This window comes from Mastacembelus armatus, chromosome 11 (assembly GCF_900324485.2).
Source record: "Mastacembelus armatus chromosome 11, fMasArm1.2, whole genome shotgun sequence".
In the NCBI taxonomy this organism is placed as follows: Eukaryota; Metazoa; Chordata; class Actinopteri; order Synbranchiformes; family Mastacembelidae; genus Mastacembelus; species Mastacembelus armatus.
In genome coordinates, this window is record NC_046643.1 from 16,581,697 (window position 1) to 16,602,163 (window position 20,467).

Sequence of the window (20,467 nt, forward strand, 5' to 3'; positions counted from 1 at the left end):
CTCCAATCCTCACCTGCAATAAGATTTTAATATAAAAAGTATGGATTGCCACTGCAACTGTATGAGATAAATAAAAAGATCTCATTCTGAAATGTATGCATGTCGACTGCCCACACACTTACATGTACGTTCGCATGCACAATATCCACACACACACACACAGCATTATGTGCACATACGGACCCATGCGAGCAAGTACCACTGACTGCAACACACCCATACAACTGCCCACAGCAATCCCACACAATGTTAATTTGCATTTACAGTATAATTATTTCCCCTGCACCCAGTGCCGGTCTAAAGGTAGGCGTTATGTAATAAAGCAATAAGTAATATAACCTTACCTCTCTCCCAGAGAGAGACAGACTTAATATTTCACATAGTACAGAAGAGACAGGGTGTAAAAGAAAACCATGGACAACAGAAACAGCCCAGGAAAGGTAACCAAAAGTTCAAGATTGGTTACAGGATATTAACACATAGATAAGTACAAGAGGCCCAGGTAGCCTTATAGAGCTTTCATTTTTGAGCTAGCCAAATTGAATTCCATTCACAACCACTGAATTCATGTGGAAACACAGATGTTGAGAGAGGCTGCACCTTGATGTCCTGTCCATGCAAATTACAGGATCAGAAACAGCCCTTCCAGAGGCCAACACTCATTGGAAATGTGTTTGACATTGTGCCGAGAACACAGACACAACTGTCACTCCGGTTATACAAGGCCCAGATGGCTTGTAACAACAGCCCTAGCATGCTATACTGCTGCAGTAATCCCAACAAAACCCCTTGACAATGTTTGATGGACAAGCCATAGGCCTTCTCTATGACATGTGCACAAAACACATGTAGATTATGTAAATTCCCATGGCCACTCCAGTAGCCTTGTCCATGGTGTTCAGGTTGACACGACAACAGGCATCGACTGCCTTCTGACCACAGACCACAGACCCAGACAGGGGATTGAAGTTAAAGTAGTAATACAAATACACTAATGTCATATGTGGTTAGCAGATACACTATGTAGCATTCAGTTTTTTCAGCTGTAAATTACACTGATCAATACAGAACTTCGCATTTCTTTAAAAAATTAAATTGGCCTAAAAATCCACTATAGTCTGCCTATGTGAATATTAAATATTATTATTTAAGTTTGTATTGAAGACAAGCACAAAAATATTTGCTTGTATTGGAGATTTTTTAATAACACATTTCAATATTGTAACAGCCATCAGAATTTCTTCTAACAGGTAAAAATCATCAAAAACTAACAAAAAAAAAATTGTTTTTTTCAGTTTTATATTCCAAACACCAGAGTTTCTTAGCTATGGCCCTAAATTAGAACAAATTAAACCCTTACACAGTGAGCAGATATTATATTCAACACATTGTTCTTCAAACAAATTATAAAAATAGATTTAGCATTTTCAAATACATATTTACAGTATTAAACATACCATAATGGTCACAGTAACAGAGAGGGGGAATCGAGAGGTTTTCATTCATCATGGTGAAGAGGTCCAGTTTGTTCTGTGTTGTGACTGCATGTGTGTGTCTTTATTGTCGTCTGTGTGTGTCAAAGGGAGCATTAGTGCTTCTTCAAGATATGTTAACATGTGCATGATCACATCTGTAAAGACAAATGAGTTTATTTAATTTGACAAAACGGTTATAGAGAGAGAAGAGTACAAGGATACAGAACAAAAACTCATTTTGTACCAAATACAAACCAGTTACAATATTCCAGTCAAAAATGTATGTACTTTATAATGTGAAACTGTTCGAAGAATCCAATAATGCCCAGATAAACTTCTTCCTTCATGCCTCCTGCATTAAAATAGGACAGAAAAGGCGAGGGGCAGGTTGCTGTACAGAGAGAGTTTGGGGAGTTTACTGGAAAAAAGCGCAACCACAATGTATGGCAGCAATGGAAAATTAAATATGATAATCCCACAGCCACTAGGGAAAAACATCCTTGACATTCTGTAATACTGTATCTGTTCTGCAACACACAACCTGTCACGTAGACAGGAAATCCAGCAATAATGGACTCAAAATGATCTGTAACTAAAGAATACACAGATACTGTGTGTTGATGGTAAAAATCCTCCAACGTGTCTTTCAGCTCCTGCATTAAAAGCTAATAGCTAATCTGTTCATGTCATAATAATCAACTAAACAGAAAAATCAAGACAACTGCTTTGCATAACTTTTTTTTTTTAAATACTATAAGATAAATAAACCTCCCTAACCTCTTTTTTTTAAAGAGGTTTGCGCTACAGTCTGTAAACATAAATAAATAAGGATAAATATCTGAATCAGGCTATTTTCCAGAGTTGTCTTAAGTTAAACATCGTGAGATCCTTTGGAGAGCAGGATTATGTTACCTAGATGAGTCCATCAGGTGGAGGGGAACATTAGAAGCACAAAGAATACAATGGTAAAGCATAGAGGTCAGGCAGAAGTTAGAGGGAACAAAGAAAATATGATTACAAGTAGCAAGAAAGAACAAGATGTACGACAAATGAATGAACAATCAAACATACATTTTCAACCCTTTGCTTTACAATTTTATCCTGCGGCTTTTGTTTTACAATCAGCAGCCTGATATTCCTGAAAGTCCAGTATATCATCACAAAAAACTTACTGCAACTCCTTTCATCCATTGATCGCACCCTATTTTGTATATAGGACTGTTTGATTGCCCTGTTCATTTAGCCTTTTTTCAGTCACTCATAACACAACCTCAAACTTACTGAACCCTTGATGTGGGACAGCACAGTCTTCTTAAGCTGCTGCTCTGAAACCATAGGTAACATTACAGTCTGGTTTAATCTTCAGAAAAGTTCCATCTGATGAGCTCGGCTCTGACGTACAATGATATGATTCTGTATCCTCGTAATAAATCAGTTAAAGTCTGACATGGAGTCAGCTGTGCCAGTTCTAAGAAGAGAGTTATTTGATCCAAGGCCATTAAAATAGTTCCTGCCTTTTAACAATATATTGTTTTTGGTGAATCAATGTTGTGGTAAAGGGAAATTTCACCCAAAAAGTATATTTTATTTTGGGCTTTAATCCATAACCAGTGTGTTTGCAGCGTAGTACATTTGTGCCTCTCCCACAGCTCAGGTCAGCTTCAGACAGAGCACGTCCTGTTAGAAACAATATTATTTGTCTTTGAGCTGAGGACCAGCAAAATGGAGCTGACACTGATAGTGAAGGTCAAAGTGCAGATAGAGGTCACAAAATTCACATGACATCACTCGTCTGCTATCCCCAAATCATGAGTAGAACACCACTTGTCTCTGAGGCAGAAGAAAGGAAGGAAGGAATCAAGGAAGGCATGAGGAAGTGTAGGAAGGAGGAGGAAATAGAGGAGTGCAGGTAGCTGAAAGATCTACTCATCTTTCTTGAAGTCTGGAAGAGCTCTCTCTCTCTCTCTCTTTCTCCCTTTCTCCACCACATCATCTATCTGCACATACTGTATGTATGGTCTGCAGCACTATAAGACCGGGTGTGGCGACCATTTGCTAGACCTGCACACCGCGGCCGTGCATTTGGATGACCTGGGCTCTGAGGGTCTGGATGGCAGCCAGTATCAGCTTCTGGTGCTCCAGAGAAGTGATTCCAAGGCTCAGTACATCTCTGTAGACACACATTAAGATTAGCTGGAAGGATGTGAGAATTATTGGACTGCACAGACAGGTGACAACCTATAGGAAAACCAGGATGCTTGACCCCTACAATGCAGAGCTCTGGTGGCTGTGTTATGAAAAAACAAACAAAAAAAAAAGAGTAAATCCTCTTAACTGAGAAACTGGAACTAGAAAATATTGATTTTACCTCAAAATAGTAATTAAGCAATTGTTTAATTTTTTTGTTACCCATAATACCTTTTTTAGGTAAAAATATTGGTTCTAACAGTCAAGGGTTAAAAAATCCAATTTCCAAAATAAGAGTGGAGATTATCCATTAAGTCCTTTATTTAGTCATGCAGCTAACACTCCAATTATCTGTTCTTATTGTTGCACTTGGCCAACCTCTTTAACACAGGAAAGTCACACAGGTGATGCTATATGAAGCTACTCACTGTACAGTCATCCGTGCCACAGACTCCAAGTAGCAGTATCCTGCAGCAGTGAAGTTGTCCTTGTATCGGCCCATGTCCACTGCATCCAGCCACTCTCCTACTGAGTTGAAGGATGGGAAAGAGGGGAGAGGCCTTTCTGCTAGTGCAATAGATGAACTCAGGGTCCTAGAGGAGAAGTAGGGGGTGACAGTTCAGAGACAAGACATTTTTGGAAATTAATGTATACAGACATCACAGACATATACTGAGCCTCTAATATACCACCTCAATGTTACCTGCGTGCCAGTGTGGATGAACCAATACCATCAGGGGAACGAATGCTCTTGCTGAGGGCTGAATGGATCTGGCTGAAGCTGGGTCTCTCTGTCCTCTCTTTCTGCCAGCAGTCCAGCATCAACTGATGGAGATGTGCAGGGCAGTTAACTGGAGCTGGCAGCCTGAAACCATCCTCAATGGCCTTTATCACCTACACACAGAAACAGCAAATCAATAAAATCAGGTTAGAAATATTGGAATTCACACTAGGATTTTCCAGTAGTTATTCTATAATTGGAGGAATTCCCAAAGAGTATGTTTCTGACTGGTGGGGCAGGATGGGGGAAGAGAATAAGAATGTAGAAAAGTTTTGTCCTACTTAAAAAAGTTGAGTAAGGTACTTAAAGCAGTGGAGCTGCTTCGTTGCCAAGAATAGAAACCGCTGGACAGTATAGGTCCTACTTGTATAAAAAGGAGTGGGAAAACATGCTGGTGTTTTCATTTTGTCATTACTGCACCACCTACAATGTTCAACTGCATGATTTTGCTTTTTCATTTTTTTTAAAATTAAGGTCACTTCACAAGCCAGCACCAACTCAGAAAAAAAAACAAACCAAAAGAACATTTTCACAGATATTCCTAACCTAATTAACACAAGCTGAATACAAACCTGCAATAACATCTTGACTAAATATACTACAAAACATAGAATCTCACAGCAAATAGACAGCTATTATCTGAGAGAAAACAGAGGTTTTCCTGCAGAAACTATGCAAAACCAGTCAGTCATGACAATACGATGTCTTACATGATATTCACTGTCTGTGTCATTACCTTAGATGTTTAATAGGATATCATAATATCAGGGTTCTCACAGCAGAGAACTGTATTATGATTTTTTAATTTCCTATAACATAACATTTCCTAGGCCTGTGAATTAAAAAACAATCTTGAGTTGGGTTTAAAATAGAAGTGAAATTACAGAGATTAAATGGACCATAAAAGTATGTATTTTCGAAATGCTTTAGGTGATACCTGACCTACTCTGAAAGACACGTAACTAAATGCAATAGGAGTCCAGGAGAGTGATTCATCTCTGCTCAATATTTTTTATCCAGCCCTTTGAAACCCTACTGTCGACAAATAGCAGAGCTTGAAAACATCCCTCCAGACTTCCTCAATGTTCCTTGCTCCTCTATCAAACTAATGTTGTCTCTCATTCAAAATCCATTCTCTATAACACCTGAAAAGAAATTTCTTCTCAAAATATCTGGAGACATCTAATACAACCTTCTCCTAAATCACTAAGAAATACAATATCCTGAAAGAAGGAAATATAGTCAGAGCATAATCACAAAAATGACATCCCTCAGCAGCATTATTTCCTAAAACATTCTCTCTCTCCACCCAGTGCCCCACTCCACCATCCACTCAGCCCCTTAAGCTCCTATCTCACTAAAGAGCATTCATAAAATGCTTTTCAGCGTTTGACATTTTCCATTTAATCAAAGCCGGTAGGTAAAGGGCACAACGGATCACGGGTGGACAGGCTAACCAACAATTCCGTTATGATATAATGTATCAGTTTAAAGTGGATTAATATCCCTGGTGCTTTACAAGTTTGACCTTTGCCCTCTCAACTGGAAAGTTTGATAATATGAACCAGGTTGAGAGGAAACTTTCCTCTATTTTGTGAAAGGGCAGTGTAAAAAGGGGTCTCTAAAATGGCTTGCTATTCTTGTGCCTTCTGAATAACTCATGCATATTAATTTTGGACATTCAAAAATGGAACATGCTAATACTCAACTATGAGCCTGCCTGCAGTGTGGGCATTATTTTCTGATGACATTAATTTTAGAACGTATTAGCATGAGGAAGCTTTTGGGCTTGATGAAAGATAATAACTCAGGATAAATGATAACTATCCTTGGTGAGACTTACATGTTGTTAATATCAAAAAAAAAAAAAAAAAAAGGAAGAAAAGAAAAATTGCCAGTACCAATCGCCTGTTTCCTTGTCTGTTTCTTGCATCATCCTTTCAGATGCATGACTTATGCCAAGAAGTAGAATTTTAAAAACAACCTTTTTCTTGAAGGACAAAGATGTAGGAGTGATGACAGCAAAACAGATGACCCACCCACACTGACTTGGAAATAACAGGTTGCAAGTGAAACAGCAGGGTCCTGTGGGCTGGATGGTCTCTAACAGCGACCAGTTTACATCTGCTAAAGGAAAATGAATTTTTGGAGAGAGGTTTTCAACACTTTTAAGCACAGGATGGCACTGAGGAAGAGGCAGAGGCCACTGGAAGGGGGTCAATGCGTCCTTAAGAGAAAACAGGATTGGTCATGGAGCTGATGCAGACTTAAAGAGGGGGACTTATGCCCTGCAGCTTCTTGGCTTTCGTTTAATAAGATCCAAGCTGGGCATGGATATAGAGTTCATTGATAATGAGAATTCCAGGGAGGTGAAAAAGGGAAGGAGCAATATAGACAATAAAGGCAATATGTGGAGAGATTAATGGATCCTCCAATCTATCTGTCCACACTTACATCTTGGTTGCCCATATCCCAGTAGGGTCTTTCTCCATAGGACATGACCTCCCACATGACGATACCGAAGCTCCAGACATCGGAGGCTGAGGAGAAGCGATGGTACTGGATAGCCTCTGGAGCAGTCCACAGCACCACGCTCTTCCCTCCATGCTAGAAGAGAGAGCAGGTAAGAGGTAAACAGGTGTTAGGATTTCACAAAAGTAAAGCTTTAATATTCTCTTTGAAAAGCTTTTGAAGATATTTTTAGCAGATCAAAAGAAGAGTGAGCTCTCCTTGAGAAGAACCCAAATAATACAAGGAAAATTAAGCACTGAACATTACTTTATTCTTGAAAGCTTAATTATACAACCTTAACTGAACGTGACATGACATGCGTTAACTCTCATTTGGTGCAAGGCTCATTAAAAATATCACCACCACATGTGTGAACTCCTACCAACAGGCTATGTGCCACTTTGAGTGTCATTAATTAGGAGTAGAAATACAGAATCTAAAATATCCAGCAGAGTTGACATCCTAACTACAGTGCATGCATATGTTTTCACCCTGATTTCCTCTTACCAGTGTGGTGTAGATAGCCTCTATCTTGTCCTCCTGAAGAGGTCTAAAGCCGGACACCTTGCAGCCGAGGTTGGAGTTAACCAGCACCTGGGATTGGGAAAATAAACTGATTAGCACGGGTAACATTTTGGAGAGGAAACAATCTCAGTATGAGCGTTCATCACCCTGGTGGGCAAAGCTCTTATCACACCTGGGACAATTGATTGTTTACAAGAACAAATGATCCTGTTCTTCATTTTCCACCACATGACCACTGCATTTGCAGTTTGACAGACAGGCTCGTTGAGGAAAAACAAACACAGTGAAACTGGGAGGTAACAAAACCATTTTTGACAGTATTGTCTCATCAATTTGAGCTTCATGTATTCTTCAAAAATAAATAAATAAATAAAATAAAATAAAATAAAATAACCAGTGAGTCATTGTCAGAGATGCTTGCAGACAAGGACAAATCGTGTTCTATAACCCACCTGGAATAGCCTGAAAAATACATCACCCCACACGCTCTGCTCTATCATCTCCTCCGACCTGCTCCCTTACCTTGTGTGCAGCCAGCCGTTTGTGAACGAAGCCCATTTCAGTGAGGTACTTCATCCCGGATGCCACCCCAGTCAGCATATCTATCAGCTGCATTACACTCAATTGGCCTTCGTGTTTCTGAGGTTAGGATGGAAAGAAAGAAAGGGGGCAGGTAACCAGAGAAAGGGAAGAAGAAGAACAGGGTGAAGAGAAGAAAAAACTGGAGAATGTTGCAGGATGATGAAGGTGAGGGTGAGAAAATAAGGAGTGCACCAGAATACAATAATCCCCCCCCAAAAAAAAACAAAAAACGGCAGCACAGAACAATGTTGTGCTCACTGAACTGAATCTTTTTATTTGGAGGATAAAAACAAACAGGCCATTAATTCATATCATTATAAACCATGCTGCAGTGGTTCACAGAGCAGAGGGGCACAATAACAGTTTATAGAAGCTTACAGCAATTTTGAGCAGAATCATTCCATTTGTGCTGTTAATTATGTTATTGTTTTATTACTGTAATAAGCAGAAATATGGCTGCCCTAGGACTGTACCATAATAGTAATGAATTTAGGATTATCAGAACAAAATGCCTTGTTTGTAAAAGCAGAAGATAATAATAATAATGAGGCTTTATTTTGTTAGATTAAAGATTTAATAAGTCATAGTAAACCCTTACCCTAAGGAAGGAATCTAAGGATCCATTGGACATGCTCTCCACTATGATCATCATGGTGTTACCTGGAGAAAGACACATACCAAGATGGTAAACTTGTGGTAATCAAGGGAAAAAGGAAAGTGAAAGGGGTAATAGAGAGAGAGAGAGAGAGAGAGAGAGAGAGAGCAAAGTGAGTCTAGTCCTCTTGGCAGCACAGCAGGCATTGTGCAAAGCCATTCTTCAATCGGTGAACTGTGGTGAAGCCGGGAGAACCTGTGTGCTGCCCTGGCTGTCTCAGCAAATTTAACGACTCTCACACACTCACACAGTCAAACTCTGCACGACAATACACACAGGTCAATAGGCAGGCACTGCCATACTGTATGCACACACACACATATACACACTGTGTGTCCACAGCGTTTCAGCAGAAGGAATATAAGAATGCAGTGGTTGAAGGAGAGAGTGGATAACGGGAGGTTTAGGCAGTACGATAAAGCTGGACAGATATGTAAACAATTTGATATCCAGAAATACGTATCCATTCCTGACAGGCATATTGCAAAAGGATAACTCTACATTATAATATCCACAATTCATAGCCTGACAGTATTAGTGGGTTTTCAGGAAGCTTTTTGGAAAGGTTACCAAGCAGACTGTGCGTCAGCACAGAAACACTGCCATAATAGCAGTCTTTGTGTAAACGGAACGAGTTGGAGAGTGTATCAGAGGTTTAGGGTTGCACAGGGCTGGAATGACAGCTACATTTAGCTAAAAACAAGGTAAAAGAAATGTATCATTTATGTCACGTGTTTACCTGAGAGAAACATGCTGTATTTTAGAGGACGTCACATGTATTTTCAAATCTTGACAGAAATGGAAAGGGAGAGAGGAAAAACTGAGTGTCTGACAGAGATCGGAGAAGAGATGGAGGGAGTGAGGGAGTAATACAGTAGGTGCTGTCTGCTGCATCACACAAACAGAAAGCCAGAGTCATATGCAGTTTTAATTTGAAACAAACTCTGCAAAACAAACCCTTCAACTTTATCATACTCAAATTGGCTTTCAAGAAAACAGCTAATGTAAACATCGACCAAATGGAGAGGTACTCACCTTGGTTCTGTTTTGTCAGGGAGGGTAAAATAGGCTCTGATGTCTATTTTAGCATCTTAACTCTCAGATCAGAGTGGGCCTGTCATGTTTTGGATTATGCCAGGTGAGCCAGGACTGACTATCAATACATTTTTATGGGTTATTGAATCTATTTGTTGGCTGTATGCTGTTGATCTGTCATGTCTTTCTCAGTAAATTGATGGTGTTGCTGTAAGAACACATATCTCTTTCTCATACTGTTCTTTGATTCTGACATAAAAATGGCTGAAGATAGTATAAGCACACAAACATCACACATTTCTAACTATTTTTTAACTTACTATTTGTAACATCAAACATTAAAACTAATACTACTCTCCACAGCTGATATTCTTTTGGTTCATTCAAGTGGTGAATCTCTTACCTAGGGGTCATTACTGGAAAAAAGGCATATACATAGTGCAGACTGTTCAAATAAATTAACTGTGACCTTGCACAGTCACCAGTCACACTGGAGAGCAGATACATAATGTACATTACAAATAATTATAATTTGGAGTCTTTAATAATCTCATCAGATATAGCTCCTGTGCTGATCAAAAGATCATCAACCCAAGCACACACAGAGAAAACTTCATTTGCTGGCCTCACCACTTTTTTTTTGTTTCTCCCACTGAGGTATAGCATATGAAGTTCCAAAAACAATACTCCTGCTAGGTAACAAATCACCTTATTGCATTTCCTATAATCCAGTTTCCTGTAATGCTGAAAGTGCCAGTAAGAGGGGGGAGCCAGTGGTGGGTCATAAAAAAAAGGAGGATGTAGTGATAGAAAGAAAAGGAGGAACTTTTCCTTGTTAACGGGACACACTCATGCTTTCATGTGGCCTTGAATTATGGTGAATGGAAGGGAGGATTAGTGAGGAGGAGGTCGCTGTTTGCAGGTGAGTTAGGTGTGCTGGAGGGTTGGGGGGAGGCTGAGTGATGGGGGGTAAGTGATGTAAAGCAGGTGATTTGTAGTCTATCAGTATGTGGATGTGTGTCTACTGTTTGTGTGCACGGATCTGCGATTACATGCCAAAAGATGAGGCAAGGAAACAGGTGTGTGTGTATGTGTGCCAATGATAGTGAAAGAGAAATTGAGCATATGGGGACTGCTTTTGTATGTGTGTGAGGGAGCATGCACATAAGTTATGTGCAAATATGTGTGTGTGTGTGTGTGTGTGTGTGTGTGTGTGTGTGTGTGCGTGCGTGCGATGGTGGGGAAAGATAGGAGTAGATCTCAAGGCCCCGCTGGGTCTCTAGCACCAATTACTGTACCCTGCACATCTGCTGCCATCCTACTGAGCACAGAGTGTTTGGGCACCATGCCCACACTCACACACACACACATACACTGACACACACAAACACCACACTGAGCATCACTGCGGCAGTAACAAAAACTTCACAAACTCTTTAAAGCCTCTCCCTTCACCTGCCATTCCCATTAACCTCTACCTCATCTTTGCTGTCTCTCATGTCTCTTTTGACCAAGTTTTTTTTCTTCCCCCTCCTTCTATCCAGTTTTCACTCTAGGACCTCAATTGCTATCTGTCAGCAGGAAATGGAACTTGATGTAGCCTGGCTGCTGCTAATGTACAGCATCTATCCTGCCACCCTGCTCTCTACTCTTCAAGATTTCCCCCATTCTTTCATCTGGTCCTCTTCGCTCTGAGCACTGACCCCCTCCACGTGTGTGATATTGAAGTGATCAGAGTGGCCCACTGCACTTCGCCAATTCTCTTCTCATGTCCATTGCCATTGCTCCAGCTCCAGCCTTCTTCTCATCTCTCTCTATACTTTTACCAGAGCTGATGACCCCCTCCCTACGTGTGATATTGAAATGGTCAAATTCCAGATCCTTTTTTTAAATTTTTTTTTTTTTTGCTGGTCCTAAAGCCTCACTTCCTTTGTTAATAGAGGTGATGAACCCCTTTTATGATACTGAAGGTGGTCAAACTGTTCCACTTGATACTTGGATGTCCAGGACTTTCCCACTCTATACTATCCCTATTCTTTTCCCAGTGGTACAGTTTTCCTCCCAAACCTCCCTCATACACTTCCTTATATGTGTGCTCTCTCCCTCTCACCCTACCGGTGGTGATGACACCCTCCAGTCGGATGATGTTGGCGTGGTCAAACTGCCCCAGGATGCCAGCCTCGCTGAGGAAGGATCGCCGCTGTTTGTCAGAGCAGCCAGCCCTTAATGTCTTTATGGCCACTGGCAGCTCTCTCTTACTGGGCAGCTTCAGGCAGCCACGACACACCTCTCCAAAGTCACCTGAAGAGGGAGACAAACAAACAGATGCCATGATCTCCATCAGTTGAACATACAAGAGAGTGGAGAAAGGAGAAAGGTTTGTAAGTTGCATGAACTGTCCAGTGTGATAAAATGGAGTAATATCTGGGAAAAGAAGAAAAAAAACAAGAAGAAATTCACGGGTTAGACAGAAGTGGGAATCAGGAAAAAAGGGGAAAAGGTTGGAGCAGAATCAGAAGAAGAAATACAAACACAGCGGGGTGGAAGAGAGATGACGCAAATGAACAGACACTATTGAGAGAAAGAGACATGAAATACAAAGGGATCAAAGAGACATCAAAGATGTGGAAGGGTGCAGGTGAAACAGTGGAACATCAAGTAGAAAGCAAATATGACAACCAACTGGCTTTTGGCAAAGATCAGTAAGTTGCCAGACTGATTGACTTGGTTTCTCCAATTTGTCTCAAGGCAGGTTGAGAGGAAAGGGCAAGAAAATTGCCTCAGGATTGCTGCAACTGTGGATAATCCCTGCTCTGTTTGCTGCCTTTGGTCATGCTGTGATTTTCATATTAGATAACAGAAATTGTATGAGGTTAAGCATTTTATTTCTTTTCTTCCCATTTTGGAAAAACACTTTTCATCATTTCTACTGTGTGATACACTCCTTACCAATTATATTTTTGTCTAGCAAATATGATACTCTGATTTAAAGGGTTATGGCACTGTTTTTACACATGAAAGTTATTTTTCTTGTTGCAGGGAGTACTAGTCAGCCTGTGAAAAAGTGTGGCTCTGAAGGGAGCTTTCTGAAGTTATGTGGGCATTTATCTGACATGGACGGTCTAATAAAAGATGATACTGAGGTGGATTATGGGAAATATAGTCAGCATATTGCATCTTCACTACTATTTTGACCATTTTTTTTTAAAAGCTCTGTCTCATAAATCTTTAATAAAAATAAGTTACTATGTTGCTAAGGTACCTTTTAAAAAGAACAACTTTAAAGAGTTGCAGAGTTGCAGAGTTTTACTTTGTAAAGTCCCATACCTGTGTGCACTATTCTCTCTATCTTAATGCTTGAGTTGTCCAGTTCCTTGGCAAAGGTATGCACAGCCTGCAGCAGGTCCTCACAGGTCTCTGGGTCAATGTAAGTTCTCCGTGTTGGAATCTTGACTGGAATGGCATAGGCAAACAGAAAGAAACGATATAGGACAATGTTCAGAAAAACAAATGTGTCAAATATATAAGACACAAAACCTCATCACATCCTGTGAGGTGGCACATCATTTGGGGTTCTCGGTGCTTGATAGCACAAAGAGCACAAGATAAAAGTCTCAGCAGCAAAATGTCCACATGAAACACATAAAAGGAACCACTCTCTGATTCAGATGCCACTGAATTGTGTATGGGCAAATAAAAACAACTAGCTGACCATCTGTGTTGTTACATAAAGAGATGTCTGTGGCCCCAGCGGTACCCCTCACTCAACACAAAGCAAAGATTTCTCATGTCTGTATCGTTTTGTGGAGAAATTGGTATCTCTGCCTCCTTCCACAAAGAATTCTTCTCTGTATGATTGTGGAACATTACAGCAGAATGATATATTTAGGAAGAAGCCATCGCCTCTTTGATCCAGAAGCTGAAATCAGTAGCTGAGTTTTACCCTGAATGTTTGAAATAACTGAACCATTTTTACTATCTAACTCCACTAACACTGTGGGCCTGTGTTCAATACACACACTGACATGTTAACGAGTTGTCTGTGGTAATGTCAACAAAAAAAAAAACAATTTAGGATGAGGGTAAAGCTTTGCTACATGTATTCATAACTTGTCTAATCCACAGTTTTTGTTTTGACCTTGTGAACTACAGAAGCAGAGAGAAAAACCACGATCAAAGGATCAAATCTGACTTGACTTTGGGTTTCCTCCACAAGGCTTTAGTCAGATCATAGGATTCTTTCTCAAGGCTTTTTGTCTTTTCTGCTTATTTCAAAACATTATCTCACTATCACACACACACACACACACACACACACACACACACGCACACGCACACGCACACGCACACGCACACACACACACACACCTATATGCAAAATGACAGACACACACACAAACATAACATAATGTTCAGTCAGAAACTGGGACAGGACATAATAGACTGTAAAATGCTGAAGCAGAGAAACCTAGTGCCACTGTACTTGCTGTTTCTGTTGTTGGCTTTAGAGTTTGGATCTAACTTCCAAGTCCTTCCCCCACAAATATGACAGCTGCTTAGGAACCTCAGCAAAAATATCTAATAGTATAAAAATATTATGATCCTACATCATCAATTTGCAAAGTGACTTTGATAAACAGCCCTGTAAGCATAAAACATTCAGATTAATTTAATATTCCTAAAAATGCCAAACTGGTTTCTAAATTTGTCAAAATGAATATATAATTTTACATTCTCATTTCTAAAGAAAAAAAAGGTTATTATTGCCATTACTTTACTAACTTCTTTCAGCATCCCTGTAGTGACACTAATGGGACAAGACTCAAAATTTCAGCTGAAAGTGAGATTGACGCTGACTACTTGGTTTCTCATTGAGCCTCTTGTTTTCTTTATTCAACTGCCTGTTGTATTTACAGAATACTAACAGCTAGCAAATAAACTAGCACCCCGAAAAAAGCCTATAACCAAAAACAACAGCCAATAACCATTAACCAATGGGGTACAGTTTTCAATTAGTTAAACTTTGACCCTTGTTACTCCACATTAAGTCTAATCTTCTGGGAAAAGGCCTGGTAGCTTTCCCAGCAGCCAGGCCAGGGCTCTGAAATGTTATTACAGCTCCAGATAAACCTGAGGATTCTAGCTGCCTCATAACAGCTTATTGATCCAACACACACACACACGTTTGCATGTTTGTACAAACACACTCTCAGGCACAGACACCAACACGCACACACACAAATAATGCTAAAAGTCCAATTATCAAGCAAATGAAACCTTTTCTACTCAAGGTCAAGGCTGAGTGGAGGATCGAAGACTCTTTTCTGTCAGAGAGGTTTCAAACACACTGTTGTACTGCTGTAGACGTAGACACACACACACATGCATGCACTTCATTGGGTCTGTAAGTTCTCAGTTTTAAGGTTAACTGTGTCACTGCCATGAGCGACTGTGGGGACAATAAAGCCCCAGATATTTTCATTCTAGGCCACAAACTCTATTTGGTGCCACACTGACCCTCTCCACTCTTTTCCCCAGACACCTTCTCTTTCTGTCTCTTACAGTTACATTTCTGATTTCTAATACTGGTCTGTTAATGAATACTGCAGCTGCGTCTTGATTCCTTCATCCATCCCCTCTCTTTCATGTTTCTATGTCACAGACTTTGACACATAACTAATGTTCTGAGCAATGTCACTTATAAGTCACTCCATCTCTGCCAACTCACCTCTTCACACGCCATCCCTCTTCCCTCTTACCCTGTCTTTCACTCACTCATTCCCCTCCCTTTCCTCCTCCTCCTTCTTCCTCCACTTTATTACTCAGACACTAATTTATTCACTCGTTCTCTCTCTTCCCCTGTCCCTCCCTGTAAATATATAGTTGTGGAAAGTGTTTTAAGAGTCTGGCAGGCGAACAGATGGGCACGAAAAAAAAAAAAAAAAAGAAAATTGGGTTTACATGATACATTACCTCACACGCTTCCTGTTCTCAGACAGGCAGACCTGCAGCACCATGACAGTATGTGGTACTAGTCCACAACCACAGAATAGAAAGTTAGATAAGACTGTGCCTATCTATGTGTGTTTTTGTGTTCTACAGAGCAAGGTGTGTCTGAAAATAAGGCCACTCTGTGTGTGTGTGTGTGTTTCTGTGTGTGCTGCATGCTTGTCAGCTGTTGGCATGTCTTTGGCCAGATTTAATTCCCAGCCACATGACTTCGGCACATTATTCATCAGGCATAGTGCTCCAAACCTCTCCAGAGGGCTTAGCATGCTGGGGGATTAAACAACACAAATGAGCATGCACGTACTCATACCCACTCACATGTACAGAGAAACTGAAAGAAAAGAAACTGTGTACACACATGAGAAAACTCGAAAAACACAGATACATCCACTACATTAAGAAATCAGAGGTGCACATACACTTAAACACACACAGGAAGAGATACGTCAAACTACTTCCATTCTGTCAATGTCAAACAAAAAGCCTATTGAGAGCATTGTGAACATTTTTTAAAGTAACATTTACAGCCGTGTACAACATCATGTACAGCAACAGCATTTAAAGTCCTTTTTAGGGAGTACAACCTTTGCTGCTGCCCGCCTTGTTCTGGACCTTTTTCCACACGTTTCCTTCTCCGGCTCGTTATCTTCCCCCTCCTCCTGATTTCAATTTCTACCCATCAAACTCAGCCACACACACCACCTAATGGAGTGTGTCAGTGTGCTCAGAGTTGGCTAAGCATGCACTCAGAATTAAGAATTAATGCCGTGGCACTATTCAATGACTTAAAAGTCATCTGGAATACGTGTGTATATTCACATGCATTCCAGCACGTGGAACTGGAAAGACAAAGCATTTACTGATAGATTCCTCCACTATTCTCAGAAACTGAACATAAATTCATACAGTTTATGCACACACACACACACACACACACACACACACACACACACACACACACACACACACACACACTCTAACTCATTCGTGACATAGTAGAGTGATCACTTACATTGGAAGTAAAGTTCCTCATCTCCCTCTTGAGAAGCTTTGCTGTAGCCGCATTGTCTACAAAGAGAAACAAAGACAGCTATCAGAGAGAGACACAAACCCCAGACACTGTTTATCTTGCAATGTAATAGATTATATAGAATGTGCAATAACTGTGAGATGAGAGCAAGTGAAGACAAGTATTGATAGTGGAGATGGAAAGGATACGGAGAAGCATTGAGAAAGATCCCTGATGCGCTGGCACTGATGAGTACCATAAAGTTCTGAGGCGGACTCTGTAGAAATCCCGCCTAATTTGACAAAACGAGTCACAGACACACACTGATAGGCCTGGAATGGATACGCTATTGTGGCTTCACCATGATGGAGGTTTTATGAAAGAGATGAAAACACATAGGCAGCTATACTTTCGACACACATATGCACAGTGTTATGTCTCATTCCTGGCCACCACAGGGGGTCTAAAAAGGAGCAAGTTCTCTACAATTTAACTGCAGATGGAAAACTTGGCTCTTTAGGCTTACTGAAACACACACACACACACACAAACACAAACTATAAATGAGAGTTTAACAACCGATGAACACACATTCTGGCTGTCCTGCACTGCACTCACTTGGATTAGAGAGAGTGATGAAAACCATGACAGATACAACCAAGTAACTAAAGAAAGTACTGATCGTAAAAATACATCAGATGTTCTTCTGACAAACAGGTTGCTGACAATATATAGGCTATTATAAAGATAACCTAGAAATACAGTCAATGAAAATACAACAGTGTGAAGCTGGTGTCCGTGTCTTTTTTTTTTCTCTGAAGAGCTCAGCAGCCTTCATTTATTTACTGCAGGTTTTACTAGGTTCATTATGCATGTGTGTTTGCATGTTACTACATATCTGCAAGAATATTATATCAACAATCAACACATAACATAATTATTTTGGCTGGTTACAAGAGTTTCAAACAAAGTTAAAGGTGCAGTAAAAAGTGAAAGATATAGCGACATCTAGGGGTGAGACTGCAGAACACAAGGTATGAGGGAGGGTAAAGTGGCCCTGAGGTGTCATGACAAAAGAAAGCAAAATGTGATCCCCTGTCTTGAGTTTGTCCGTTCTACACTACTGTAGAAACATGGCGGTGCAATACGGCTGCCTCTATGAAAGGAGACAGGTACCTGTGTAGATTTAACAGGCTCATTTTTAAATTAAGAAAATGCTGCAGTTGGTATTTTCCAGTGATTAAACACCAATAAAAAATATTTATGAAAACTATAGTCCATTTCTGGTAATAGATCATTCGAAATATTACACTTTTAAGACAGGAGGACTGCTGAACTTGAGGTGGATAAACTGGGTAAGATACAGGGTGAGGACATCCATGCTGATGTCTTTAGACCTGTGTGGTGGTTTGCCCAAGTATGTACGCACAACCACTTTCATGAGTGTGTTCACAGGATTATGGTATTTTGCATGTGCATGTGAGTATTTGCGTGGGGAAGATGTGATCGAGGGTGAGCCTGACACATTCCTTAGCCTGTGTAGCAGTAGGCTCTGAGACAAGGTCAGGACCCTGTCTGTCAAAACACACTAGCAGACACATGCACTGCACAGCTCCTCAGGGCAGGAGATACCAGACAGGGGAGAGGAGACAGGAATTAATAGATAAGGGAGCACAGCGTAAGGGAGAGGGGGGAGAACGTAGGGAGATGGAGGATGGAGGGTATTAAGGTGCCAAGAGAAACAAGATGCAAGACACCTGAGGCTAGAGGTGACATAAGGGAGCAAATGGAGGACATGGCAAAGGGCTGAGGGCAGAGCAGGGGATGAATCATTGAGAAAAAATGTAAGGAAGTCAGGAGATGGAGAGGCAGAGGAAGTGACAAGAAAATAAGAGGTTAGGGTAAGAGGATAATTAGGCAGTAGGGTATGCAAGGAAGGAGATATACAGTAGTTGAAGAGGCACAGCATATAACCCATAAAGTATATGGTTAGGGGCAGAGGAAGAAGCAAGGAGAGAAAAAAAGAAAGGATGGTAGTGGGGAGTGCAGAGCAAGAACGGATGCTACAGACTAAGGAAGTAAGGCAGTGATGGGAAACTGTAGCTAGAACACACAGCAGGATGAGTTATGAGAGTGACAAGAAGCAAGTGAACAAAACAGTAAGCAGAAGAACAAGAACACTGCAGTTAAAGGGACAAATCAAGTGATATAAAGGAAGCGAGGAGACAAGAAGGTAACTAAGCCTTTGAAAAGGTAAATAAGGAAGAAGACTTTTGAAGGGAAAGTCACATGACTTGATTCCTTTTCTATTACTTCTTTTGAAATGTCACAGATGTGATGAAAATGAAATAGAAGATGCAGAGTAGCTCTTTTAGATAGCTTCTTTTTCTCTATGAATTCAACAGAAAGAGTCTCCATCACATTTTTAAGTTCATTTCATATCATGGTGAAGCACAGTACAGTGAGGGTATAAATAGAATTGGGCCAAACAGCTTTTTTTTTGCTTATTATTCTCCTCTTGGGATAAGGAAACTGGAAACTATAAAAGAAGCACAGAGGGAGAGAAGAGATGGCAGGAAAACCTGGGAAATTAAATAAAAAAGAAAGAAACGGGGGGGAAAGAGTGAGGAGGGGTTGTGGAGGAGGGGAGTGCAGGCATGCCAGTGTACCTGGGCATCCGCTGTGTGAAGGGAGGAAGAGGAGAGAGAAGAGGAGGAGGAGGAGGAAGAGTGGAGAAGGAGGTCGAGAGCAGCACCACGCTAGCAGGAGTTACATTGGAGGAGCCCGAGCAGACGCTGCTGGGAAGAAAACAAGGGAGAGGAGGGGGAGTGCCAATGTCAATCCTGGCTCTTTGCATTACTTTAAGAGATGGTCAGTCCACATAACTTTGGGTTGATGGATTCTATTTTCTCAGGTCAAATGTTATTACTGGAGTATGGTGGATGTTGCCAAGAAAACATGCAAAAATGATAGTCCTGAATCATATTCCCATGTGAACATATACTCTATTTAAAAAAAAAGAAAAAAAAAAGTAATCTATTGGAATTTTGGATCTTTTTTTTTTATTATTTTCACAATTTGGACAAACCAGATGGCATAATTAAATTTTGGATGGTAAAACACTCAAGATTCTGGCCAAATACTGTCATTGTCAGCTCGGACTCATCAAATGTTAATTTTGGCACGAATTTTCATTGTAGTGTCGTAGTCTTTTATTTGCATTTCTCCTTGAATGAAGGCAATTAATTAGATAAATAAGTAGGAGAGCATTTTTTTACTAGCCTGCATAGTTACTGGCATAGCAAGGTCTTTGGCAAATGAACCCTAATGGAAAAAGGCTATTGTATTAAATTAATATTTAATATTTTTATGATGTAATTTTACCTTGGGACTCATCTTTGAAAAGGAATCATGTAAAATGAAATTTCTGGATGCTTTAAATTTGTCAGATGAGTTGACATGCACTCTATATACAGGTCACATTATTTTTGGAAGAAAGCCTTGAAATATAGAATATTTGAAGAATCTTCATGTTTTCCTTATACAATATCACTGCAAAAAGTTGTAAACAAAAGGTCATCATGATTTAGACAGACTCAGCACTAGCTGTGCCTTCCTCATATGGAAAATTTCAAATTTTTGCTAATTTTCAATAGAATTATTAAACATGCAGCTGACTCACTTGTGTTTTCAGGACA

At 40.3% G+C, this 20,467-nt stretch overlaps 1 protein-coding gene across 1 annotated transcript in view; it reads right to left on the minus strand.

Moving 5' to 3' along the window:
- Positions 1-1,290: 1,290 nt before the first annotated feature.
- The window catches only part of epha10 (EPH receptor A10), a 125,892-nt gene continuing 106,715 nt past the window's right edge, over positions 1,291-20,467 (minus strand). Inside the window, exons 9-18 of the mRNA XM_026300212.1 lie at positions 16,773-16,828; positions 13,079-13,204; positions 11,867-12,052; positions 8,660-8,721; positions 8,002-8,118; positions 7,462-7,548; positions 6,898-7,050; positions 4,366-4,556; positions 4,091-4,255; positions 1,291-3,645 (exon numbers count right to left, since the gene is read on the minus strand). Of these exons, the coding sequence (XP_026155997.1) occupies positions 3,531-3,645; positions 4,091-4,255; positions 4,366-4,556; positions 6,898-7,050; positions 7,462-7,548; positions 8,002-8,118; positions 8,660-8,721; positions 11,867-12,052; positions 13,079-13,204; positions 16,773-16,828 (1,258 nt within the window). The 3' untranslated portion in view covers positions 1,291-3,530. The remainder of the gene's footprint in view (positions 3,646-4,090; positions 4,256-4,365; positions 4,557-6,897; positions 7,051-7,461; positions 7,549-8,001; positions 8,119-8,659; positions 8,722-11,866; positions 12,053-13,078; positions 13,205-16,772; positions 16,829-20,467) is intronic.